Raw genomic sequence first — 26,833 nt, 5'->3', positions numbered from 1 at the left:
AAGAGGACTGGCCACCTCTTTTAGCATGGTTCCTCTCTACGTTTCTTCCTAGGTTCCTGCTTGCTAGGGAGTTTTTTGTGTGACCACTTTGCATCTACATCTGCATTGCTTGCTCTTTGGGGATGGAGGCTGGGTTACTGTAAAGCACTTTGTGACAACTTCTGATGTAATAAGGGCTACATAAATACATGTGATTGACATGAATATCACATCAACTGACTGGTTCTTCTCATGTTGTTCACACAGGAGATCGTGTTGAGACATTCTCTACATCCAGAGAGCAACAGCAGGAAGATCACAGAGCTAAGAGGTCTCACCACTGCCCACATTGTGAGGAGATTTTCCCATTTCTATCAAAGCTAAAAATGCACCTAAAAATACACACAATAGAGAATCGGTATTCCTGTACTGACAGTAGGAAGAATTTCACAACATCAAAGGCTCTGACAGTTCATCAGAGAGTGCATGCAGGAGAGAAGCCGTATTCCTGCGCTGACTGTGTAAAATGCTTCACAACATCAACTGAGCTAAAAGTTCACCAGAGAACACACACAGGAGAGAAGCCTTACTCCTGCTCTGATTGTGGAAAGAGTTTCTCTCAACTAGGCACCTTAAAACACCATGAACGTATACACACGGGAGAGAAGCCTTACTCCTGCTCTGACTGTGGAAAGAGTTTCTCTGTACTGGAACACTTGAAAGCACATGAACGTATACATACAGGTGAGAAGCCTTACTCCTGCTCTGAATGTGTTAAATGCTTCACAACATCAACTGGGCTAAAAGTTCATCAGAGAACACATACAGGAGAGAAGCCTTACTCCTGCTCTGATTGTGTAAAATGCTTCACAACATCATCTAGGCTAAAAGTTCATCAGAGAACCCATACAGGAGAGAAGCCTTTCTTCTGCTCTGACTGTGCTGTGAGTTTCTCTCTACTGAGCCACTTAAAACGACATACACATATACACACAGGAGAAAAGCCTTACTCCTGCTCTGACTGTGGAACGAGTTTCTCTCTACTGAGCCACTTAAAACGACATACACATATACACACAGGAGAGAAGCCTTACTCCTGCTCTGAATGTGGAAAGAGTTTCTCTGTACTGGGTCACTTAAAAAGACACCGACATGTACATACGGGAGAGAAGCCTTACTCCTGCTCTGACTGTGTAAAATGCTTCACAACATCAACTGAGCTAAAAGTTCATCAGAGAACACACACAGGAGAGAAGCCTTACTCTTGCTCTGATTGTGAAAAATGCTTCACAACATCAACTGGGCTAAAAGTTCATCAGAGAAAACACACAGGAGAGAAGCCTTACTCCTGCTCTGATTGTGTAAAATTCTTCACAACATCAACTGGGCTAAAAGTTCATCAGAGAATACACACAGGAGAGAAGCCTTACTCCTGCTCTGACTGTGGAAAGGGTCTCTCTCGAATGGGCCAGTTAAGAAGACACCAACGTAAACATAAAGGAAATAGGCCTTACCACTGATCTGATTAGAAAATGTTTTAAAACAACAGCTGAGCTAAACGTTTATCAAAGAACACACAGGAGAGAAGCCAGACTCTTGCTCTGATTTTGTTAAATGCTTCACAACATCAACTGGGCTAAAAGTTCATCAGAGCACACACACAGGAGAGAAGCCTTATGTCTGTTTATAGAATGTTAGCCTCTCTTTATTTTACTGATCGGTATGCACCTTGTCAGTTTTGGTGTGTTTTGTACTGTAAAGATATTGAGCTCACCTTGGATTTGCCCTTAAGGTTGAATCTCCTCTGTGAGGCGTCTCACAATGGATTCTGATGGTTGACTGTGTGGTACTGCTTCACTCTGCAGTTTTCTGTGGGAATGAGCTAGTAGATACAACATACACTGAGTGTACCAAACATTAAGGACACCTGCTCTTTCCATGACATAGACTGACCAGGTGAACCCAGGTGAAAGCTCTGTTCCTTAATGATGTAGTTTTTGTGTATTTATTATGGATCCTCAATAGCTTTCAGCAAAAAAACAAGAAACTGCCGTTGCAGTGGGCTAAGGAATGAAAACACTGGAAAGTTGGAAACATACTGCCTGGTCTGATGAATCCCTGTTCCTGCTGTTTCATGCTGATGGGAGGACTGGGGTATGGAGGAAACCACGAGTACATAGATCCAGTGGTGGAAAATGTACCTAACTGTCATACTGAGTGAAAGTAATGAAACCTTAATAGAAAATTACTCAATTAAAAGTGAGTTACTCAGTAAAATACTACTTGAGTAAAAGTCTAAAAGTATTTGGTTGTAAATATACTTAAGTATCAAAAGTAAAAGTGTGAATCATTTCAAATTCCTTAAATTAAGCAAACCAGACTGTACAACTGTGTTGTGTTTTTAATATTACGGATAGCCATGGGCTCACTCCAACACTCAGACATAATTGACAAATGAAGCATTTGTGTTTAGTGAGTCCGTCAGATCAGAGGCAGTAGGGATGACCAGAGATGTTCTCTGTTTAGTGAGTCTGCCAGATCAGAGGCAGTAGGGATGACCAGAGATGTTCTCTGTTTAGTGAGTCTGCCAGATCAGAGGCAGTAGGGAGGACCAGAGATGTTATCTTGATTAGTGAGTCCACCAGATCAGAGGCAGTAGGGATGACCAGGGATGTTCTCTGTTTAGTGAGTCTGCCAGATCAGAGGCAGTAGGGAGGACCAGAGATGTTCTCTGTTTAGTGAGTCTGCCAGATCAGAGGCAGTAGGGAGGACCAGAGATGTTATCTTGATTAGTGAGTCCACCAGATCAGAGGCAGTAGGGATGACCAGGGATGTTCTCTGTTTAGTGAGTCTGCCAGATCAGAGGCAGTAGGGATGACCAGGGATGTTCTCTGTTTTAGTGAGTCCACTAGATCAGAGGCAGTAGGGAGGACCAGAGATGTTCTCTGTTTAGTGAGTCCACCAGATCAGAGGCAGTAGGGATGACCAGAGATGTTCTCTGTTTAGTGAGTCCGCCAGATCAGAGGCATTAGGGAGGACCAGAGATGTTATCTGTTTAGTGAGTCCGCCAGATCAGAGGCAGTAGGGAGGACCAGGGATGTTCTCTGTTTAGAGAGTCCACCAGATCAGAGGCAGTAGGGAGGACCAGAGATGTTCTCTGTTTAGAGAGTCCACCAGATCAGAGGCAGTAGGGAGGACCAGGGATGTTCTCTGTTTAGAGAGTACACCAGATCAGAGGCAGTAGGGAGGACCAGAGATGTTCTCTGTTTAGAGAGTACACCAGATCAGAGGCAGTAGGGAGGACCAGGGATGTTCTCTGTTTAGAGAGTCTACCAGATCAGAGGCAGTAGGGAGGACCAGGGATGTTCTCTGTTTAGTTTGTGAACTGGACCATTTTATTTCCGGTTCTAATCGTAAAAACATCCTTTTGCCTGTCAGGGGAAATGTATGTAGTAAACGGCACATTATTTTCTTTAGGAATGTAGTGAGATAAAAAGTAATTGTCAAAAATATAAATAGTAAAGTACAGATACCCCCCCAAAACTACTAAAGTAGTTCTTTAAAGCTTTTTTTGCTTTAGTTCTTTACACCACTTTACACCACTTTACACCACTTTACACCACTTTACACCACTGTACACCACTTTACACCACTTTACACCACTGTACACCACTTTACACCACTTTACACCACTTTACACCACTTTACACCACTGTACACCACTTTACACCACTTTACACCACTGTACACCACTTTACACCACTGTACACCACTTTACACCACTTTACACCACTTTACACCACTGTACACCACTGTACACCACTTTACACCACTGTACACCACTGTACACCACTTTACACCACTGTACACCACTGTACACCACTTTACACCACTGTACACCACTTTACACCACTGTACACCACTGTACACCACTTTACACCACTGTACACCACTTTACACCACTGTACACCACTGTACACCACTGTACACCACTTTACACCACTTTACACCACTGTACACCACTTTACACCACTTTACACCACTGCATGCATCCATGCCGTGTGTCAGCATTACAGGCTGGTGGTGTGATGGTTGGGGTGTGTTTTCAGGAAACACACTGGGCCCCTTGATAAAAGATGAACAACATTTGAATGCCACAGGATATCTAAACATCATTTCCAGTCAGGTGCCTCCCTTCATGGCAGCAGTTTATCCATCTGCAAATAGATTTATTCAGCAGGATTATGCCACAAGGCTTGTCCAGGAATGGTTCCAAGAACATGACAGTGAATTCAGTTTACTGCAGTGGCCTGACGAGTCACCAGATCTCAATCCAATTGTGCATCTGTGGGAGGAGATGGAACAAGCTATTCTGAGTAGATTTCATTTCCCAGCCAACTTGACACAATTGTGGGAAGCATTGGAGTCAACATGGGCCAGCATCCCTGTGGAACACTCTCAACACCTTGTAGAGTCTATGTCCTGATGCATTGAGGCTGTTCTGAGGACAAAGGGGGTTGCAACTCAATATTATGAAGGTGTTTCTAATGTTTTGTACACTCAGTGTATGTCAGAAAAGATGGTGTGATGATCAGTTTTTAGCATTAATTTGAGTGGATTGTTTTATATTACTAAACAACTTTTGTTTAATGATAAACAGGCTATGAATCGACTACTTGTGTTTCTTAAACTGTATTTTAATAGTAGATTCATTATTTTAGTCATTGATGATGAATGTATTTGAATAACTGTATTGAAGTTAATTGATCTGGTGGCAGGTAGAAATGAGTAAAAAATAAAGAAAAACCCTTGACTGAGTAGGTGTGTCTCTTGAGCATAACATACCCCAATACACTGTACATATCCAGAAGTGGACCTAGAAGTTGGTCCTTAATTATCTTCTAAATATCTATTGGGAGCCCGTCTGGACCTGCCTCTTTACCTCCCTTCATATTGAAAATAGATGTTTCAACACCATCCAATTCCTTTTCCAGATCCAATTGAGTGTCTTCTGACATAGAGGGAAAATGAAAACCTGATTAGTTCTCAGGAGATTCAAAGGTATAAAATGTATAACTGGCCCATAATACTAGTATGTGCTTTGAAAGCCTTTCATCTGGTACTCCATGACGTTTGGTCAGTGTTCAATGTAAAATAAACATCTATATGCACTCCAACATAATGTAAGACGTCTGGGTCCTGTAACCATCTGGGATGCAAACGCCATCTAGGAGGATCCTTTTACCGGTTTTGTATCCCTATAGAATAATGACACCGGGGAACGGTCACTCAGAACAATACTATCATATCCACTTCCTGCTACATTGGGAAGCAATGAGCAAGAAACTAAAAAGTAATCTATACAAGAATGATTTAAATGTTGAAGAGTAACGTGTTTACTCCCTTTTCCTCGGGTTCTGAATCCTCCAAGGTTCACATAGTCCTTAAAGAAATGCTGTACTTTCTTTCTACTTTGCAAATGGAAAGTGTCTAAACCAGAAGAGCGATCTAGAGGAGGACCAATTAAAATCCCCTGCCATTTGGAAGGAAGGTTATCAATAGAAATGGGATCATCATCATTAGGACCATCAACATTAACCAGATGAATATGCTCATTCAAAGAGGTTCCTGTATCAAAATGTATCTACCAGATGTATCAGTTATAATGTTATCCACTTGAAACGGAACCGATTTGTGAATTAAAACCATAACAGAATGAGAATGAGAGGAGAAACAGGATGCTATTACTTGCCCTTGCCATCTCCTGCGTACTTTAAGTAGCACATCCTTCAACAAGTGGATTTCTTGGAACACAATAGACGAATGAAGTTGTTTAAGCCTAGTAATCACCTGTTTAAGCTTGGATAGTTTACAAACTCCACAGACATTCCACAAAGTAAATTTCATTTTTGAATTTGAAGTAATTTAACCAAGATGTAAACATGGAATAAGCTATAGCATAAAGGAATATCTCAAATATATTTAGTAACCACAACCTCATTAATATTTTGTAGTGAGAAAAATATGTAAAGATCTGTTGGAACAAACAAAAATAAATATATGCTAACAACAGTAGAACACTGAACCCCATTCCACTATCTCCCTAACCGAGACTCCCAACTCTTCCCCTCCCACCTCCCCCTAATCGTAGCCTGGTGGACGACTGATCCATTAAAGGGAGCAGTCTAACCTAATGACGCTAAACAAAACAAAGTGTCTCCTGCCTTCTCTCGGCCATTACTCCTCACGAGCAAAACAAAAGGCATATCTAGCAAGATGATATGTGATATATCACAACAAAAGGCATATCTGGCAAGATATGTGAAATATCAAATCAAATCAAATGTATTGATATAGTCCTTCGTACATCAGCTGATATCTCAAAGTGCTGTACAGAAACCCAGCCTAAAACCCCAAACAGCATGCAATGCAGGTGTTGAAGCACGTTGGCTAGGAAAAACTCCCTAGAAAGGCCAAAACCTAGGAAGAAACATAGAGAGGAACCAGGCTATGAGGGTGGCCAGCCCACTTCTGGCTGTGTTGGGTGGAGATTATAACAGAACATAGCCAAGATGTTCAAATGTTGATAAATGACCAGCATGGTCAAATAATAGGTCTGGGACAGGTAGCACGTCCGGTGAACAGGTCAGGATTCCATAGCTGCAGGCAGAACAGTTGAAACTGGAGCAGCAGCATGGCCAGGTGGACTGGGGACAGCAAGGAGTCATCATGCCAGGTAGTCCTGAGGCACGGTCCTATGGCTCAGGTCCTCAGAGAGAGAGAGAGAAAGAAAGAGAGAATTAGAGAGAGCATACGTAAATTCACACAGGACACCGGATAAGACAGGAGAAACACTCTAGATATAACAGACTGACCCTAGCCCCCGACACATTCACTACTGCAGCATAAATACTGGAGGCTGAGACAGGAGGGGTCAGGAGACACTGTGGCCCCATCCGATGATACCCCCGGACAGGGCCAAACAGGAAGGATATAACCCCACCCACTTTGCCAAAGCACAGCCCCACCAACTTACCATCCTCAGCAGAGTATAGTATATCACAACAAAAGGCATATCCCAAGAAACAAAGAGATTTTCTGTTGAATCTGACAATTCATCTTAATGGTTGTACAGTCGTCTCAAATAAAACTGTGAAGGACCTCGGTGTTACTCTGGACCCTGATCTCTCTTTTGAACAACATATCAAGACTGTTTCAAGGACAGCTTTTTTCCATCTACGTAACATTGCAAAAATCAGAAACTTTCTGTACAAAAATGAATCCATGCTTTTGTCACTTCTAGGTTAGACTACTGCAATGCTCTACTTTCCGGCTACCTGGAATAAAGCACTAAATAAACTTCAGTTAGTGCTAAATACGGCTGCTAGAATCCTGACTAGAACCCCAAAAAATGATCATATTACTCCAGTGCTAGCCTCCCTACACTGGCTTCCTGTCAAGGCAAGGGCTGATTTCAAGGTTTTACTGCTAACCTACAAAGCATTACATGGGCTTGCTCCTACCTATCTCTCTGATTTGGTCCTGCCGTACATACCTACACATACGCTACGGTCACAAGACGCAGGCCTCCTAATTGTCCCTAGAATTTCTAAGCAAACAGCTGGAGGCAGGGCTTTCTCCTTTAGAGCTCCATTTTTATGGAATGGTCTGCCTAACAATGTGAGAGACGCAAACTCGGTCTCAACCTTTAAGTCTTTACTGAAGACTCATCTCTTCGGTGGGTCATATGATTGAGTGTAGTCTGGCCCAGGAGTGTGAAGTTGAACGGAAAGGCTCAACTCGTTGTGTTTGGAGGACAAAGAATGCTGAGTTGCATCCAAAGAACACCATACCTACTGTGAAGCATGGGGGTGGAAACAGCATGCTTTGGGGTGTTTTTTCATCAAAGGGACCAGGACGACTGATCCGTGTAAAGGAAAGAATGAATGGGGCCATGTATCGTGAGATTTTGAGTGAAAACCTTCTTCCATCAGCAAGGGCATTGAAGATGAAACGTGCCTGGGTCTTTCAGCATGACAATGATCCCAAACACACCGCCCGGGCAACGAAGGAGTGGCTTCGTAAGAAGCATTTCAAGGTCCTGGAGTGGCCTAGCCAGTCTCCAGATCTCAACCCCATAGAAAATCTTTGGAGGGAGTTGAAAGTCCGTGTTGCCCAGCAACAGCCCCAAAACATCACTGCTCTAGAGGAGATCTGCATGGAGGAATGGGCCAAAATACCAGCAACAGTGTGTGAAAACCTTGTGAAGACTTACAGAAAACGTTTGACCTCTGTCATTGCCAACAAAGGGTATATAACAAAGTATTGAGATAAACTTTTGTTATTGACCAAATACTTATTTTCCACCATAATTTGCAAATAAATCCATAAAAAAATCCTACAATGTGATTTTCTGGATTTTTCCCCCTCATTTTGTCTGTCATAGTTGAAGTGTACCTATGATGAAAATTACAGGCCTCTCTCGTCTTTTTAAGTGGGAGAACTTGCACAATTGGTGGCTGACTAATTACTTTTTTGCCCCACTGTATGCACAAACTCTTCCGAACTGTTTCGCTGTTTTTATTTAACCTTTATTTAACTAGGCAGTTCTTATCAACTTACACTGTAGAAGCACTGGTACTCTTACATTTTAATTCCAGGTTGCATATTACAATATTTAAGGGCAGATGGTCTGCTCTGTCCATAACAGTCACACCAAGCATAGGGTTGGTTGGTATAAGATTGAAATGGGAAAATAATGTACCCATGAAAACCCTATGAAATAGTTCCCCAATACCATCTGATGTATATATTTAATGTATTACATGACTGGTGACCACAGCCCTTCCAACAATACATTTAAATCATGTTTTACTGTGATTGTTTCCACCCTGCTGAATGTATTCAATGTATTCCATTTCAAATGTGTCTCCCAGTGCAGCTTTACTTCCAGGCTATTATGACACATCTGGCAGTTTCTTCTATGTTCCTAGGCCCAGTACAATGGAAAACATGTTGTTTTTTGGTCACTACCATTGCAGGAAAATACCATGCTACTGGTGCAACTAGCAAACCAAAAACAACATAATAGTAGTTACTTAGCCTGATAATACATCACTCCTGATAGACACAAGCAAAAACTCTTGCATAAATGTAGCAGTCTATACACCTAATCATTAGTGATCTGACATGCTGTATTGCCTGGAAACTGTAGGCTACTAACAACAGCAGCTACATAGTCTAGTTTACTATGGTCCTGTCCCTCTGGCCAGGGTAAACAAAGTGGTAATGTTGTGTATTGTATATACAGTATGTCACTTCAAACAGTTTATTTCATTTAATTATACACAAGAGAGAAAAACATGCATGTACAAACATTACATTATTTGTCAGTTAGCGGATGCTCTTATCCAGAGCAACTTATAGGACAAATAAGGGTTAATTGCCTTGCTTAAGGGCACATTGACAGATTTTTCACCAAGTCAACTCGGGATTCAAACCAGCAACCTTTAGTTACTGGCCCAACACTCTTAACCGCTAGGCTACCTGCCGCCAGATCAATTAACTTCAATAGTTATTCAAATACATTCATCATCAATGACAAAAATAATAAATCTAGTATTAAAATACAATTTATTAAACACAAGTACTCGATTCATAGCTTGTTAATCATTAAACAAAAGTTGTTTAGTAATATAAAATAATCCACCCAAACTAAAGCTAAAAACTGATCACACCATCTTTATCTGATATACACTGAGTGCACAAACATCAGGAATACCTTCCTAATAGTGAGTAGCACCCCCCTTTATCCTCAGAACAGCCTCAATGCATCAGGACATAGACTGTCCAAGGTGTTGAGAACGTTCCACAGGGATGCTGGTCCATGTGGACTCCAATGCTTCCTACAATTCTGTCAAGTTGGCTGGGAGTGGATCTACTCTGAATAGCTCGTTCCTTCTCCTCCCACAGATGCACAATTCAGCTGAATTCACTGTAATGTACTTGGAACCATTACTGGACAAGCCGTGTGGCACAAGGCATAATCCTGTTGAAAAAGTCTATTTGCAGATGCATACAGTGCTGCCATGAAGGGACGCATCTGATTGGCAATGATGTTTAGATATTTTTTGTTGTTGTGCACTCTCCTCCTCCTGATATTTTTTCACTTTCATAGCTGTTAATTGAACACTGCAGTTAGATTAACAAGAATTTGAGCTTTCTGTCGATATAAAGAAATGTCTATGTCCCAGAAAGTCGTCTGTTGTATACAATGTCATTCTAGTCACATTAGCGCACGTTAGCAACAACCATCCCGTTGTGCAGGGGTGGGCAACTCCAGTCCTCGGGCCTGATTGCTAGGGATGGAGAAAAGTGTGACACCAAACACAACAGATGAATCAAATTACATTCTAAACTGAAGATCATGATTATGGGATAATTGGAGTCAGGTGTGTTAGCTGGGGCTGGGGCAAAACTGTGACACCAATCAGGCCATCGAGGACTAGAAATGCCCACCCCTGACAGAGAGGATCATTTAAGGAATTTTTAATTATTCATTCTTTTACTTTTGATACTTAAGTCTATTTACAACCAAATACTTAGACTTTAACTCAAGTAGTATTTTACTTGGTGACTTTCACTTGAGTTACTCTTGCTACATTAAGAGCAGAATTAAGGTTTCTCTCCTGTGTCTGTTCACTGATGACTTTTTAGGTCAGCTGTTGTTTTAAACAATTTTCTATAGTCAGATCAGTGCTAAGGCTTCTCTCTGTTTACCTTGGTGTCTTTTTAACTGACACATTCCAGAGAAACTCTTTCAACAGTCAGAGCAGGAGTAAGGCTTCTCTCCTGTGTGTATACGTTCATGTGTTTTTAAGTAGTCCAGTCGAGAGAACCTCTTTCCACAGCCAGAGCAGGAGTATGGCTTCTCTCCTGTGTGTGTTCTCTGATTAACTTTTAGCTCAGCTGATGTTGTGAAGTATTTTATACAGTCAGAGCAGGAGTAAGGCTTCACTCCTGTATGTATACGTTCATGTGTTTTTAAGTGGCCCAGTTGAGAGAAAATCTTTCCACAGTCAAAGCAGGAGTAAGGCTTCTCTCCTGTGTGTGTTCTCTGATGAACTTTTAGCTCAGCTGATGTTTTGAAGCATTTTACACAGTCACAGCAGGAGTAGGGCTTCTCCCCTGTATGTATACGTTCATGTGTTTTTAAGTGTCCCAGTTGAGAAAAAGTCTTTCCACAATTAGAGCAGGAATATGGCTTCACTACCATATGTACATGTTCATGTGTTTTTAAGGTTCTCAGTAGAGGGAAACTCTTTCCACAGTCAGAGCAGGAGTAAGGTTTCTCTCCGGTGTGTGTTCTCTGGTGAACTTTTAGCTCAGCTGTTGTTGTGAAGCATTTTACACAGTCAGAGCAGGAGTAAGGCTTCACTCCTGTATGTAAACTTTCATGTGTTTTTAAGATGTCCAGTCGAGAGAAACTCTTTCCACAGTCAGAGCAGGAGTAAGGCTTCACTCCTGTATGTATACGTTCATGTGTTTTTAAGTTGCACAGTGCAGAGTAACTATTTCCACAGTCAGTGCAGAAGAAAGGCTTCTCTCCTGTGTGTGTTCTCTGATGAACTTTTAGCTCAGCTGATGTTGTGAAGCATTTTACACAGTCAGAGCAGGAGTAAGGCTTCTCTCCTGTGTGTATACGTTCATGTGTTTTTAAGTAGTCCAGTCGAGAGAACCTCTTTCCACAGCCAGAGCAGGAGTATGGCTTCTCTCCTGTGTGTGTTCTCTGATTAACTTTTAGCTCAGCTGATGTTGTGAAGTATTTTATACAGTCAGAGCAGGAGTAAGGCTTCACTCCTGTATGTATACGTTCATGTGTTTTTAAGTGGCCCAGTTGAGAGAAAATCTTTCCACAGTCAAAGCAGGAGTAAGGCTTCTCTCCTGTGTGTGTTCTCTGATGAACTTTTAGCTCAGCTGATGTTGTGAAACATTTTACACAGTCAGAGCAGGAGTAAGGCTTCACTCCTGTATGTCTACGTTCATGTGTTTTTAAGAGGTCCAGTCGAGAAAAACTCTTCCCACAGTCAGAGCAGGAGCAAGGCTTCTCTGATGTGTGTGTTCTCTGATGAACTTTTAGCTCAGCTGATGTTTTGAAGCATTTTACACAGTCACAGCAGGAGTAGGGCTTCTCCCCTGTATGTATACGTTCATGTGTTTTTAAGTGTCCCAGTTGAGAAAAAGTCTTTCCACAATTAGAGCAGGAATATGGCTTCACTACCATATGTACATGTTCATGTGTTTTTAAGGTTCTCAGTAGAGGGAAACTCTTTCCACAGTCAGAGCAGGAGTAAGGTTTCTCTCCGGTGTGTGTTCTCTGGTGAACTTTTAGCTCAGCTGTTGTTGTGAAGCATTTTACACAGTCAGAGCAGGAGTAAGGCTTCACTCCTGTATGTAAACTTTCATGTGTTTTTAAGATGTCCAGTCGAGAGAAACTCTTTCCACAGTCAGAGCAGGAGTAAGGCTTCACTCCTGTATGTATACGTTCATGTGTTTTTAAGTTGCACAGTGCAGAGTAACTATTTCCACAGTCAGTGCAGAAGAAAGGCTTCTCTCCTGTGTGTGTTCTCTGATGAACTTTTAGCTCAGCTGATGTTGTGAAGCATTTTACACAGTCAGAGCAGGAGTAAGGCTTCAATCCTGTATGTATACGTTCATGTGTTTTTAAGTGGGAAAGTTGAGAGAAACTCTTTCCACAGTCAGAGCAGAAGAAAGGCTTCTCTCCTGTGTGTGTTCTCTGATGAACTTTTAGCTCAGCTGATGTTGTGAAGCATTTTACACAGTCAGAGCAGGGGTAAGGCTTCACTCCTGTATGTATATGTTCATGTGTTTTTAAGTGGCCCAGTCGAGAGAAACTCGCCCCACAGTCAGAGCAGGAGTAAGGCTTCTCTCCAGTGTGCACTCTCTGATGAACCGTTAGATTCCCTGATGTTGTGAATCTCTTCCCACAGTCAGTACAGGAATACGGATTCTGTCCTGTATGTATTTTTTGGTGTATTTTTAGCTTTGATAGAATTGGGAAAATCTCCTCACAATGTGGGCAGTGGTGAGACCTGTTAGCTCTGTGATCTTCCTGCTGTTGCTCTCTGGATGTAGAGAATGTCTCAACGTGGTCTCCTGTGTGAACAACATCAGAAGAACCAGTCAGTTGGTGTGATATACATGTCAATCAAATGTATATTATGAAGCCCTTTTTACATCAGCAGTTGTCAAAGTGCTTTATTGAAACCCAGACTAAAATCCCCTAAGAGCAAGCGATGTAGATGTAGCAGCACAGTGGCCAGGAAAAACTCCCTAAAAAGCAGGAATCTTAGAAGAAATGTAGAGAGGAAACAGGCTCAAAGAGGTTACCGGGCGACATATGTATTCATATCAGTACAACACAGAAGGGGAATAAAACAACTCTAAAAGTGGATAAGACTTGAAAGCTAAAAAGGGGCGTGTCATCCTCTACTCACTATCACAAGGGTTAGATACTACACAGACTCATTTCATAGGACTTTAAAACACTGGCAGTTTGTAAAACACAAACTTAGATAGAACCTGATCTTACCATGAGAAACAGATTTCCCAATCTTCTCCTCCTCTTCGTCATCTTTAATGTTGGCATTCAGCTCCAGTGTTTGACTGCAGTCTTCCAGCTTCACTGATGCCATGTCTCGATCCTGCAGTTCCACTGGTTCCACTGTCACAATCAGGACCCAGTGACTGTAGGTTTGGACTCAGTGTGGAATGAGAGAGAGACAGGCTGGGTTTGTCCTCACTGTTGATGTTACCGGCCTCAGACTTAATTCTAGTCGTCCTGTAATAACAATGAGAAACAGACACAAAAGTTAGCCTTGACAGTTCTGGCACATTCTTTATTCTCTAAAAATATATTATATTTTTTCCTGTTCAATTATCTAATTCAGTGCTTGACTAGGACTGGAATAGGTGCCGGTACTGTTTATATTTAGGTGCAGCAGCTCCACAATACTGTTAATATTCTATAAGAGGAACATGAGCTCAAACAGTAGAAATTTGAGGTGCTGGTACTCAGCTCTGATGAGCTCCTGTCCAAGTCGAGCACTGATCTCATTTCAATAGATCTGGTAACTAAGCATTGACAAAACATTAATTAATAAATATTAGACAAATTATACACTTTAAAATTAAGCTACACAACTGTAAATGCACTTAATCTATAGTAGATATCCCCTATACACAAATGCATAAATGACTCAAAAAAACATGTAGTACAAGGTTGCAGTATGTTGTAGGCAGCACTATGTACTATTTTCCTGAATAACCTCGTCTTCACTGTATTACTCCAATCAAAAACCAATAGTATTTCCATTCACACCATAGTAACATTTACAGATAGACAGAAACAACTGAATGTCTCAATATTAGTACACATGTAGAAAACTGATAATCATTACATTTAGCTCCAAAACAGTAGTGCAACCACAAAATTCTCTCTCTGTTGCACCCTCAGTGCCTACACTGAAGTACGTCGATGCAGACGGAGTGGAATCCGCCATTTTACCAGCTCGTGAATTTTACACAAAACCAAAAAGGACATGTAAAACGAACCCAGAAATAAATAAATAAATTATCCTTTATGAAATGACCTTGACGAAATGATAAAGATCCACTCAGACTAACCCAAAGTCTCTACGTGACTTGTAAAAAAAAGTGATCACGTTCACTCACGCGGTTTGACATAAAAATAGCACATAAAACCTTTATCAAAACTTGACGTATTTGTTACCTAGCCTGTTATGACATGTTATTTCAATATTATAACGTGCTGTTACATACCAGTAGTAATATATTTGAAACGGACACAGAAGTTGTCGTCTCTAGTGCACAATTCTGGCGTATCCTTTATTCCGAAGAATGATGTGCGCCCGCGCAGAACTTCCCGTTCCTCACTACCAGTTTTTAAACCCAGAGACGTAACAACGCGAGACTTCAGAGAACGATTGCGAAGCAGACCAAGCCCGGGTTTGACAAGTCAATGAGAGAAGTGAAGAATTCTGATACTTTTGCAGCGTTTAATGGGGATCATAATAAATACCAAAAATATTCCGTCGGCACACACTTGAAACATGGCCATTATTTTATCAATGTCATAACTGCAGTGGTTTATTCACAATAGCTCTCACTGCGTATCTTACATATCGCAGATTCACATGAGTAGGCAGAAACTCTTAACTCTCCCAACGAAACTCCAGATATAACACCTTTTATCCGTGCCCTGCTCCGAAAAACAATGCTCTCTCCTTCTGCTCTTCTGAGCCGCATGAACTCAAAACAAAACCATTACTGGTCACTCTGACTGACTCTACCTTTCCTAATGCCTCCGTTACCATCTTCCTGGCCTCAAATTATCTCCCAAAAAGACATAATTGTTGATGAATCGCACTCCAAAAGAACCCTTTGTTAGTTTACAACTTTTGGTATTTTTGCTAAATTTTTCGTTGTCCCCGTCTTCCATTCATTCTTACCAACTTTACTCAACTGGGAGATATCAGACTCGAACAAGCACCTCCGCTTCGCCATATTTTACAAAAAAACAAGACACACCCCGCTACGGACTAACACCTGCACTGCAAAAGAGCCGAAGATCAGCCTGATCAGCTTGTACTCATAGAAATGCCTGAGATACACGAATATAACTATACAATATTGCATATGGTATAAGTTAGATTATTTTTTTAGATACACAATGTAATGAAATATATTGATTTAAAATAACATCGAATAGCTTGTTTGTTCTGATATAGACAGAATGACTGAAAATTACCTGTAATTTTAAATCATTAGTTTACAATTTCACAACGGAATTTATTACAATTTATAACCGTCATGTCTCAAAACTGGGAGAAGCCGAAAGAGCAAGTCATTCACCCGACATTTGTTCATCAGGACGGCAACACAACGACACGAGGATAATTGTAAGCATCAACATTTCTGAAAACGTTTCTAATTTGATAGGGTTGTTATATTAACTATCAGTTTCTGTTGATGTCCAAACTATTATTTTCTCTAGGCTAACTCTCTGCCTGGAAACTTGCATGCTAACTTAACTAGCTAACGTAAACTCGTACATCGCCTTGGTCCGTACAATTGCCCTTATTTTAGCCCCAAAAACGTAATACTTTCAGATCAACTGTAATGCCAATACCATTGTAAGCACAATTTCTCCACTTTCCAAATGAATCAATTGCATGGCCTAAACGCTCCCCGTTTCTGCATAATTCAAGCAGGCAATGGATCTTTTTAAAAATTGCGGGTTGGTGAAGCGAAACTAATGCGTGATAGTGAGAAGGAGAGATGTCCTGTGGGAAAATTGCTTTTTTTTCACTCGATCTGTCCAACTTATCACCTCTAAAATGTAAATAAAATACTATAAAGAGTTTATATAATGTGTCATTACATACCTATTTGAAGTTTTCTGTCAAATTTGAATCGGGTTTTTAGGGCGGTGCTAAAGTGATCTTATAGAAGTAAACAGCGGCTTTGAGAATGATGATCTCATGCAATGATGACGCAAAAAATGACTAGGTATCCCCCCTTACCCCGTCACTGTCCATTTATTGTTTTTAAAGAAAAGATAAGTGCTACACCTGGTGGAGAGATATTGTAAGACAGAAATAGTTGCTTTATGCGGTACTGTACGTTACGACATGACGGAGGGTCCGTTTTTTCAACTTTTCTCCAATACTATAGAGCCATTAACATGTCGATCAACGCTTGAATAGAAACCTAGTTCAAACCCCCGATTTTGAAGTCAACACTGTCCCATTAGTTTTCTTTGTAGCCTCGTTTGAATGTTGCGGTTGCGCACATTTGTACGGAATGGGGTGAGTTTACGTTAGCTAACGTTAGATAGTAAGGCGAGAAAGCAGGGCTAACATATTTTATGGTTGTATAAACAGTCAGCTAGCTTACTCTATCGGTTTAGCTAACTACGGTTAGCTATGTTTTCTGGTAACGGGTCATTGTCATTGTTTTTTGGCAGACATTTTTTTAATGTATTAACTAGCTAGAGTCCAACATCAACGTTACTCTCTGGGTACCTACCGTGAAGCTGGTTGGTTTGCTAACTAACTGTAGTATGGGTTAGCTATCTAGCTAGCTAAGAACGTTAGCTCACAGGAGAGAGGGCATTAATATGTTACAATTAAGAGGAGAATGTGTCAAATGCTTTGACCAAAATTAACTAGCTAAGAAGCCTGTCAAAATGTAGTTCAAACTTGCTCTCAGTGTATTCATTACTACAGTTTGTTTACTATTTACCTTTTAACTTTTTTTCAGAAAATGAAAAGAGTGAAGATTATAATTATACATCCACAACTGATCAAGACCAGAGCTGTTTCCCTTGAATAATGCCAGGAAGTGGATTGTTCCACAAAATGTGTGTCTTTTGATTCCCTCTGATATTTTATGTATAAATTATGGGTTTTGATGTGCATCTAATAACATTGCATGCATGATTTACTGTATGTCATGTGCTTAAATGTTTGTTGCGGGACTATCCAGAAGTTCACCTGGGCAGGCCCAAAAAAGGCAGAAAAGCCAGTCTTGTTCTCCCTCTACCCCAGCTCAGGATGAATTTAATGTGGACACGCCTAGACGTGGTAAGAGAAACCGGAGAGTCAGTGGGAAATGTCAAACCTTTCACAGGGTAGCATAGATGGGATTTTCTTTATTGTATCAGGCATCACTGCCTATCAGGATCATTATTCACACATGATATACAGTACATATACATTTTCCTATCCAAAGCCTTGCTTTTTAAGTTGTCCTGATTACACCCAAATTGGGTTTTTATTTGTGTTTCAGGGCAATCCAGGGATTCAGCTGGCCGTTCTAGATGCTCTCCTTCCCCGTCTCACTTCACACACGGTGGGTCAAGAGTACAACTTGCCAGACAAGTCCAGAAATCATAATCAGGTAACCTGTCAACTACTAAGGGATGTTTATTCATTGGGTTTGAATGTTACTGAATCATCCAGGGCTTCTACTAGCCAGTCCCACCTCCAGAGCAGGGAGCACTGACATTTTCCAAATCCCCCCTGTTACTCTACCAGACAAGGTGAGAGAAGTTATGTAGTAACTAAAGTTTGCTCATCAGTGCTAGTTTCTTTACAATGAGCAGAAATTATACACATCTTGTTCAGTCTTGATAACTGAAGATTAAAACTATCCTTAAAATATGTATTGTAGTGTGTAGGTTTACAAAAATCAAGTACTATTTCTTTTTGCTGTTTACCTCTGGGTTGACACTGAGTTGGCTTTGAATTTGTAAGATTCATCCAGGGCTTCTACTTGCCAGGCCCAACGGAGCCAAGAACATCGAAGCTCTCACCCTCACATTCCCTCCGCTAAGACCAGAGCTGTTTCCCATGAATAATGTCAGTAAGTGGATTGTTCCACGAAATGTGTGCCTTTTTGATTCTCTCTGATATGTTATGTATAAGTGATGTACTAATTCAAAAGGCACCTATTTTGTAGAATGACAAAATGTACTACAAAATTTAAACTTGTGTTAAAGTTAAACACCGATCCAGTAGAATATATACTATTATTGAAATGTTGAACTATATGTATTATTGCAAGTAAAATTTCACTTTTATTTGCAATCAACTTGTCTGTCAGGATCCTCTTGTGTGTGACAACAATGTCAACACAATGTTCTCATTTCAGAAGTGTGTCCTAACTAAATTGGTAGAGATATTGGAGGTGAAACGTGTTGGGAGATCAGAGCCCCAAGACTCTGAGTTCCATGTCAAGAGATGGAGACGGAGCAAGACTTTGAGCAACTAGAGAAGCAGCGCCGAAGTGCGGATGCACAGAATCTGATGGTGAAATTGACATTTATTTTTGACATTTCATTTACACTGTAGATTTAGTCAACATCTTTCACACTACCTAAAGCGATACAATTGGTTAATTCCACTCTTACAAGCAATGCCTGTAGAATTATCTTTTAATTTTTTATTAGTCCTACTGAGATAGAGGTTACTGCATAACTTCCAGGGTTTCAAACAGTCTCTTGACACAGATTAAGGTTAAGCAACATTGGTGGTAAGAACACAAAGGACGGTGCCAACAAGGTCATGGACAGGTATGTCATATCTTTAGAATGGATCCAGTAAGTAATTTTAAAGGTATCGTTAGTGATACAAACTGTCTGCAACAAAGACAGTAAATCCAAGAGCCTTCTCTCCTCAGCAGTTTGAAAGTGTTCAATTCACAAAGAACATCTTATGTGTGCTTGACTTTCAGGCTCTTTACCAATGGCCTGATGTCCTTGTTCAACTTCAACGACCATCACGCAATGCGGGGATTAGGAAACACAACTGTGTACTCTGTTGTCAATGGTACCTACAAACATGTAATTATTCTGTAGTATATTTTGTATTAATAACTGGGTGGTTTGAGCCCTGAAAGCTGATTGGCTAACAGCCATGGTATATTTAAGCAATAATACATGAGAGCCCATGTGTTATGATGACATTTATCATGGCTGTGAGTGTCATAGCCTTAAAAGCAAAGTCCTCTGGGTTGTGTGGTGCCGTAACCACACAATACATGTTTACAGTCTGTATCCAGGCACGCTGAGTTGCGTTGTGCATAAGAAAAGCCTTTACTACACCCTCCCATTGCTTAAAGGGTCACTAAGGTCGTATAATCAAAATGACCTGCTCTGTCTGTTTTAATAGGCTAGATTCCTATTTTCTCTACTAAAACCAATTATTAATTTGCATGGTGGTAATTTGTGTGGTCCCTTTTTGAGAAGAATGGTTTAGGAGCTTGGCAATTTTGAATGAGGTGATCATGTGACCTTAATGACCTTTTAACCTATCTATAACGGTCTGCCCAACGTGACATTTTCTCAAATTCTGTTGTATTTATTTTGCTATGCTTTAGCCGGGGCGGCAGGGTAGCCTAGTGGTTAGAGCGTTGGACTAGTAACCGAAAGGTTGCAAGTTCAAATCCCCGAGCTTACAAGGTACAAATCTGTCGTTCTGCCCCTGAACAGGCAGTTAACCCACTGTTCCTAGGCCGTCATTTAAAATAAGAATTTATTCTTAACTGACTTGCCTAATTAAATAAAGGTAAAAAAAAAAAAATGCTTCACCATATTTTAGAAATAGCATTACACAATCAACATCTTGATCAACTCTAGGTCTTCCCAAGCTGGGTTGCCAATTTAGTGACATTTTCGCTATATTTAGCGAGTATTCAGACCCCTCTAGCGACACATTTTCAAAAAATTGACTAGTGACAAATCTAGTGACTTTTTCTGGTGTTATTGGAGACTCTGACGTGAAAGCATGTATTGTTCTTAGTGGGCCCCACCCCCGTCCCAAAGCACTCACTTGCAGCCCAGTCCTCGCGCAGCAGTCGCGCATGCGGGAAGCTGGCTGATCCCGCCCTGGCTTACATTCAGGGCGTGATGTAAATGTGAAATATTCTTTGTCTAAAATAAATCACTGCACAAAAATAAATCACTGCATTTGACTCACTCAGTCACTTACTCACCTTGTCCCACTGTGTGTGTGCCTCTCTGTGACGTAAGATAAACATCTAGCTGGCTAGCTCATCATGTCTCTGTCTAAACTGTACACTCAAAATACAGAAAGGAGTGGGAATCAAACCCTGAATTCAAAGGCTGGTTGAAGCTGTCTATTGGAGATAATACACGGACGGGCATACTGCCTGTATTGTAAGGCTGATTTCTATGCCAAACTTAGTGATGTAAAAAAACACATGACAACTCAAAAGGCAAAGCCTTGTAACAGTTCCACCCAAAACAAGCTGCAATTTATGGTTAACAAATTTACTCTGCAAAAAAGGCTGAGGACATCATGGCATTAGCTATCGCTGAACAATGTTCCATGCAGGCATGTGATCACATTGGAGAAGCATGTAGAGCTGCTTTCTCAGACTCCACTGCTGCTACCCACTTCAAAATGCACATGTCAAAGTGTACAGAAATTATTAATGGTGTTCTAGCGCCATACTTTCTGGAAAAGTTGGTTGCCGATGTGGGTGAGCAGCGTTTCAGCCTCCTCCTCGATGAGTCTACGGATGTAAGTGTTTCTAAGTACCTGGGGGTTGTGTATGGGTACTTTAGTGACACCAAGCAGACAATTGTATCACCATTTCTGGGGCTTGTTAAATTGGAGGGAGGAGATGCCAAATCTGTAGCCCGTGCTGTTGTGGCTTTCCTCGAGAAGTGTTGTCTTAAAAAAGAGAAGGATAGGGACTGACAATGCCTCTGTTATGACGGGGATTAACAATGGGGTCCATAAAGTGCTGAAGAAGGAGTATGGCCTCATATATCTGGTTCTTATTCGCTGTGTGATGCCACTCTGCAGCTTGAAGTGCTGAAGGAAGAGTAATGGCCTCATATATCTGGTTCTTATTCGCTGTGTGTGCCTCTCTGCAGCTCATTTGTAGTTCTAAACATATTTAGGGTGTTTTTACTCACTTTTTTGTCTTTCCCACAAAGTTATTCCTCTCTCCTACAGCGTCCATCACAATTACATGCACATTGTCAATTATGCAAATTGGACGATAACGTCATTTAGCGACTTTTAGGACAGCTAATAGCTGAGGAGTTGGCAATCCCAAGGATCTGGGAATGCACGGACGGTTTTAGCGGGGGAACAGGAAGTTCCAGGCAGGCGCCCACCATTATTCAGTATAAAGAAAGCACCAGAACGATGCAGTCAAGAAGATAAGCTAAGTGTCCTTTTCTATTTATTACTACAGGTATGTAATAGCACGTTTAAACGTTCTAATATCAAAAGAATGTCATAACATTTTAGGTAATAAATCCGTTAAGGTATTATCACGTTCGGTAAAGGTTTGATGTGTAATTTTTGTGTCAAACCGAGTGAAGCACATAACTAAGTTACATATTTAGAGCCTTTAGGGTTTGTCTGAGTCATTTCATAAATAATCTATTTACTTCTGAGATTTCTGAATTCGTGTTGCAAGTTGTTGTTTTTTTATGTAAAATTCACGAGCTGGTAAAATGGCGGCGCCATTCGGTTTGGGTCAACGGACTTGAATTTTTTTATTGCAACAATAATAACATTATTACACATCAATACAGGGACATTACTGTGAATACAATGACAACACATGTAAAGTCCAGGCAGAGAGACAATTTCACGGTTCCACCACTGTTTTGAAGCTGAATGTAATGATCATCAGTTTTCTACATGTGTAGTAATATTCAGTTGTTTCTATCTTTATCTATAAATGTTACTATGGTGTGAAAGGGTAATACTATTTGTTTTGATTTAAATAATACAGTGAAGACAAAGTTATTCAGGAAAATAGTACATAGTGCTGCCTAAAACAAACGGTAACCTTGTACTAAATGGTTTTTGAGTCATTTATGCATTTGTGAATTCAGGACATCTACTATACATTAAGTGCACTTAAGTTGTGTAGCCTGATTTTAAAGTGTATACATTGTCTAATGGGAATCAGATCTATTGAAATCGGATCAGTGCTTGACTTGGACAGGAGCTCACCAGAGCGGAGTACCAGCACCTCAAATTTCTGTTTGAGCTCATGTTCCTCTTACAGAATATTAGCTCAACAGTATTTTAGCGCTCCTGCACCTAAATATAAACAATATTTTTTGAGAATAAATTAAGTGCCAGAACTGCCAAGACAATAACTTTTGGGTCCGTTTGTCTTTATTACTACAGGCCGACTCAGATTAAGTCTGAGGCCGGTAACATCAACAGTGAGGACAAACCCAGCCTGCCTCTCTCCTTCCACACTGAGTCCAAACCTACAGTCACCCAGTCCTGATTGTGACAGTGGAGCCCAGTTTGCTCTGCATGATCCAGAGATGGCATCAGTGAAGCTGGAAGACTGCAGTCAAACACTGGAGCTGAATGTCAACATTAAAGATGAAGAAGAGGAGGAGACGATTGGGAAATCTGTTTCTCATGGTAAGAGCAGGTTCTATGTGTAACCAATGTGAAATGGCTAGCTAGTTAGCTATGGTGCGCGCTAATAGTGTTTCAAACGGTGACGTCACTTGCTCTGAGACCTTGAAGTAGTGGTTCCCCTTGCTCTGCGGCTTTTGTGGAGTGATGGGTAACAATGCTTCGTGGGTGACTGTTGTTGATGTGTGCAGAGGGTCCCTGGTTCGAGCCCGGGTCGGGGCGAGGGGACGGACTAAAGTTATACTGTTACATATCTAACTAAGTTTGTTGTTCGTTCCAACTTCCCACTGTGCATGAAAAGATGCTGTAGAACTGTTTCATGATGAACTGTTTCAATGAGAAGGTAGATGTTATTTCATGCAGGGGCAGAGTGGGGTAGTCGGGGTCTAACCCCGTAGGGGCAGAGTGGGGTAGTCGGGGTCTAACCCCGTAGGGGCAGAGTGGGGTAGTCGGGGTCTAACCCCGTAGGGGCAGAGTGGGGTAGTCGGGGTCTAACCCCGTAGGGGCAGAGTGGGGTAGTCGGGGTCTAACCTACAGGGGCAGAGTGGGGTAGTCGGGGTCTAACCCCGTAGGGGCAGAGTGGGGTAGTCGGGGTCTAACCTACAGGGGCAGAGTGGGGTAGTCGGGGTCTTTTTTAAATTTATTTTTATTTCACCTTTATTTAACCAGGTAGGCTAGTTGAGAACAAGTTCTCATTTGCAACTGCGACCTGGCCAAGATAAAGCATAGCAGTGTGAGCATACAACAAAGAGTTACACATGGAGTAAACAATTAACAAGTCAATAACACAGTAGAAAACGAAGGGGGGGTCTATATACAATGTGTGCAAAAGGCATGAGGAGGTAGGCAAATAATTACAATTTTGCAGATTAACACTGGAGTGATAAAAGATCAGATGGTCATGTACAGGTAGAGATATTGGTGTGCAGAAGAGCAGAAAAGTAAATAAATAAAAACAGTATGGGGATGAGGTAGGTGAAAAAGGGTGGGCTATTTACCAATAGACTATGTACAGCTGCAGCGATCGGTTAGCTGCTCAGATAGCAGATGTTTGAAGTTGGTGAGGGAGATAAGTCTCCAACTTCAGCGATTTTTGCAATTCGTTCCAGTCACAGGCAGCAGAGTACTGGAACGAAAGGCGGCCAAATGAGGTGTTGGCTTTAGGGATGATCAGTGAGATACACCTGCTGGAGCGCGTGCTACGGATGGGTGTTGCCATCGTGACCAGTGAGCTGAGATAAGGCGGAGCTTTACCTAGCATAGACTTGTAGATGACCTGGAGCCAGTGGGTCTGGCGACGAATATGTAGCGAGGGCCAGCCGACTAGAGCATACAAGTCGCAGTGGTGGGTAGTATAAGGTGCTTTAGTGACAAAACGGATGGCACTGTGATAGACTGCATCCAGTTTGCTGAGTAGAGTGTTGGAAGCCATTTTGTAGATGACATCGCCGAAGTCGAGGATCGGTAGGATAGTCAGTTTTACTAGGGTAAGCTTGGCGGCTTGAGTGAAGGAGGCTTTGTTGCGGAATAGAAAGCCGACTCTTGATTTGATTTTCGATTGGAGATGTTTGATATGAGTCTGGAAGGAGAGTTTGCAGTCTAGCCAGACACCTAGGTACTTATAGACGTCCACATATTCTAGGTCGGAACCATCCAGGGTGGTGATGCTAGTCGGGCATGCAGGTGCAGGCAGCGACCGGTTGAAAAGCATGCATTTGGTTTTACTAGCGTTTAAGAGCAGTTGGAGGCCACGGAAGGAGTGTTGTATGGCATTGAAGCTTGTTTGGAGGTTAGATAGCACAGTGTCCAAAGACGGGCCGAAAGTATATAGAATGGTGTCGTCTGCGTAGAGGTGGATCAGGGAATCGCCCGCAGTAAGAGCAACATCATTGATATACACAGAGAAAAGAGTCGGCCCGAGAATTGAACCCTGTGGCACCCCCATAGAGACTGCCAGAGGACCGGACAGCATGCCCTCCGATTTGACACACTGAACTCTGTCTGCAAAGTAATTGGTGAACCAGGCAAGGCAGTCATCCGAAAAACCGAGGCTACTGAGTCTGCCGATAAGAATATGGTGATTGACAGAGTCGAAAGCCTTGGCAAGGTCGATGAAGACGGCTGCACAGTACTGTCTTTTATCGATGGCGGTTATGATGTCGTTTAGTACCTTGAGTGTGGCTGAGGTGCACCCATGACCGGCTCGGAAACCAGATTGCACAGCGGAGAAGGTACGGTGGGATTCGAGATGGTCAGTGACCTGTTTGTTGACTTGGCTTTCGAAGACCTTAGATAGGCAGGGCAGGATGGATATAGGTCTGTAACAGTTTGGGTCCAGGGTGTCTCCCCCTTTGAAGAGGGGGATGACTGCGGCAGCTTTCCAATCCTTGGGGATCTCAGACGAGATGAAAGAGAGGTTGAACAGGCTGGTAATAGGGGTTGCGACAATGGTGGCAGATAGTTTCAGAAATAGAGGGTCCAGATTGTCAAGCCCAGCTGATTTGTACGGGTCCAGGTTTTGCAGCTCTTTCAGAACATCTGCTATCTGGATTTGGGTAAAGGAGAACCTGGAGAGGCTTGGGCGAGGAGCTGCGGGGGGGGCGGAGCTGTTGGCCGAGGTTGAAGTAGCCAGGCGGAAGGCATGGCCAGCCGTTGAGAAATGCTTATTGAAGTTTTCGATAATCATGGATTTATCAGTGGTGACCGTGTTACCTAGCCTCAGTGCAGTGGGCAGCTGGGAGGAGGTGCTCTTGTTCTCCATGGACTTCACAGTGTCCCAGAACTTTTTGGAGTTGGAGCTACAGGATGCAAACTTCTGCCTGAAGAAGCTGGCCTTAGCTTTCCTGACTGACTGCGTGTATTGGTTCCGGACTTCCCTGAACAGTTGCATATCACGGGGACTATTCGATGCTATTGCAGTCCGCCACAGGATGTTTTTGTGCTGGTCGAGGGCAGTCAGGTCTGGGGTGAACCAAGGGCTGTATCTGTTCTTAGTTCTGCATTTTTTGAACGGAGCATGCTTATCTAAAATGGTGAGGAAGTTACTTTTAAAGAATGACCAGGCATCCTCAACTGACGGGATGAGGTCAATGTCCTTCCAGGATACCCGGGCCAGGTCGATTAGAAAGGCCTGCTCACAGAAGTGTTTTAGGGAGCGTTTGACAGTGATGAGGGGTGGTCGTTTGACTGCGGCTCCGTAGCGGATACAGGCAATGAGGCAGTGATCGCTGAGATCCTGGTTGAAGACAGCGGAGGTGTATTTGGAGGGCCAGTTGGTCAGGATGACGTCTATGAGGGTGCCCTTGTTTACAGAGTTAGGGTTGTACCTGGTGGGTTCCTTGATGATTTGTGTGAGATTGAGGGCATCTAGCTTAGATTGTAGGACTGGCGGGGTGTTAAGCATATCCCAGTTTAGGTCACCTAACAGAACAAACTCTGAAGCTAGATGGGGGGCGATCAATTCACAAATGGTGTCCAGGGCACAGCTGGGAGCTGAGGGGGGTCGGTAGCAGGCGGCAACCGTGAGAGACTTATTTCTGGAGAGAGTAATTTTCAAAATTAGTAGTTCGAACTGTTTGGGTATGGACCTGGAAAGTATGACATTACTTTGCAGGCCATCTCTGCAGTAAACTGCAACTCCTCCCCCTTTGGCAGTTCTATCTTGACGGAAGATGTTATAGTTGGGTATGGAAATCTCTGAATTTTTGGTGGCCTTCCTGAGCCAGGATTCAGACACAGCAAGGACATCAGGGTTAGCAGAGTGTGCTAAAGCAGTGAGTAAGACAAACTTAGGGAGGAGGCTTCTGATGTTGACATGCATG

General features: G+C 42.0%; 1 protein-coding gene across 1 annotated transcript; it reads right to left on the bottom strand.

Moving 5' to 3' along the window:
• Window positions 1-9,372: 9,372 nt before the first annotated feature.
• LOC116373897 (zinc finger protein 160-like) lies at window positions 9,373-13,409 on the bottom strand. Its single transcript, XM_031822191.1, has 3 exons — window positions 13,390-13,409; window positions 11,437-13,130; window positions 9,373-9,398 (listed from the first exon to the last, which is right to left on the bottom strand). Exons 1-3 carry the CDS (start codon window positions 13,407-13,409, stop codon window positions 9,373-9,375), a joined length of 1,740 nt encoding a protein of 579 aa, XP_031678051.1.
• Between the last annotated feature and the right edge of the window lie 13,424 nt (window positions 13,410-26,833).

Source organism: Oncorhynchus kisutch, unplaced genomic scaffold (genome assembly GCF_002021735.2).
Source record: "Oncorhynchus kisutch isolate 150728-3 unplaced genomic scaffold, Okis_V2 scaffold4085, whole genome shotgun sequence".
Lineage (NCBI taxonomy): Eukaryota > Metazoa > Chordata > Actinopteri > Salmoniformes > Salmonidae > Oncorhynchus > Oncorhynchus kisutch.
The sequence above is the reverse complement of the archived record's forward strand: the minus strand, read 5'-3'. Positions and strand labels throughout refer to the sequence as shown.

Coding starts and splice junctions, on each gene's coding strand:
- LOC116373897 (XM_031822191.1), bottom strand. CDS start 13,409: ATGAATACATATGTCGCCCG. Junction 13,131..13,389: donor ATGAATACATATGTCGCCCG/GTAACCTCTTTG, acceptor GACATTCTCTAC/ATCCAGAGAGCAACAGCAGG. Junction 9,399..11,436: donor ACTGGACATCTTAAAAACAC/ATGAAAGTTTAC, acceptor TTGTCCTATAAG/TTGCTCTGGATAAGAGCATC.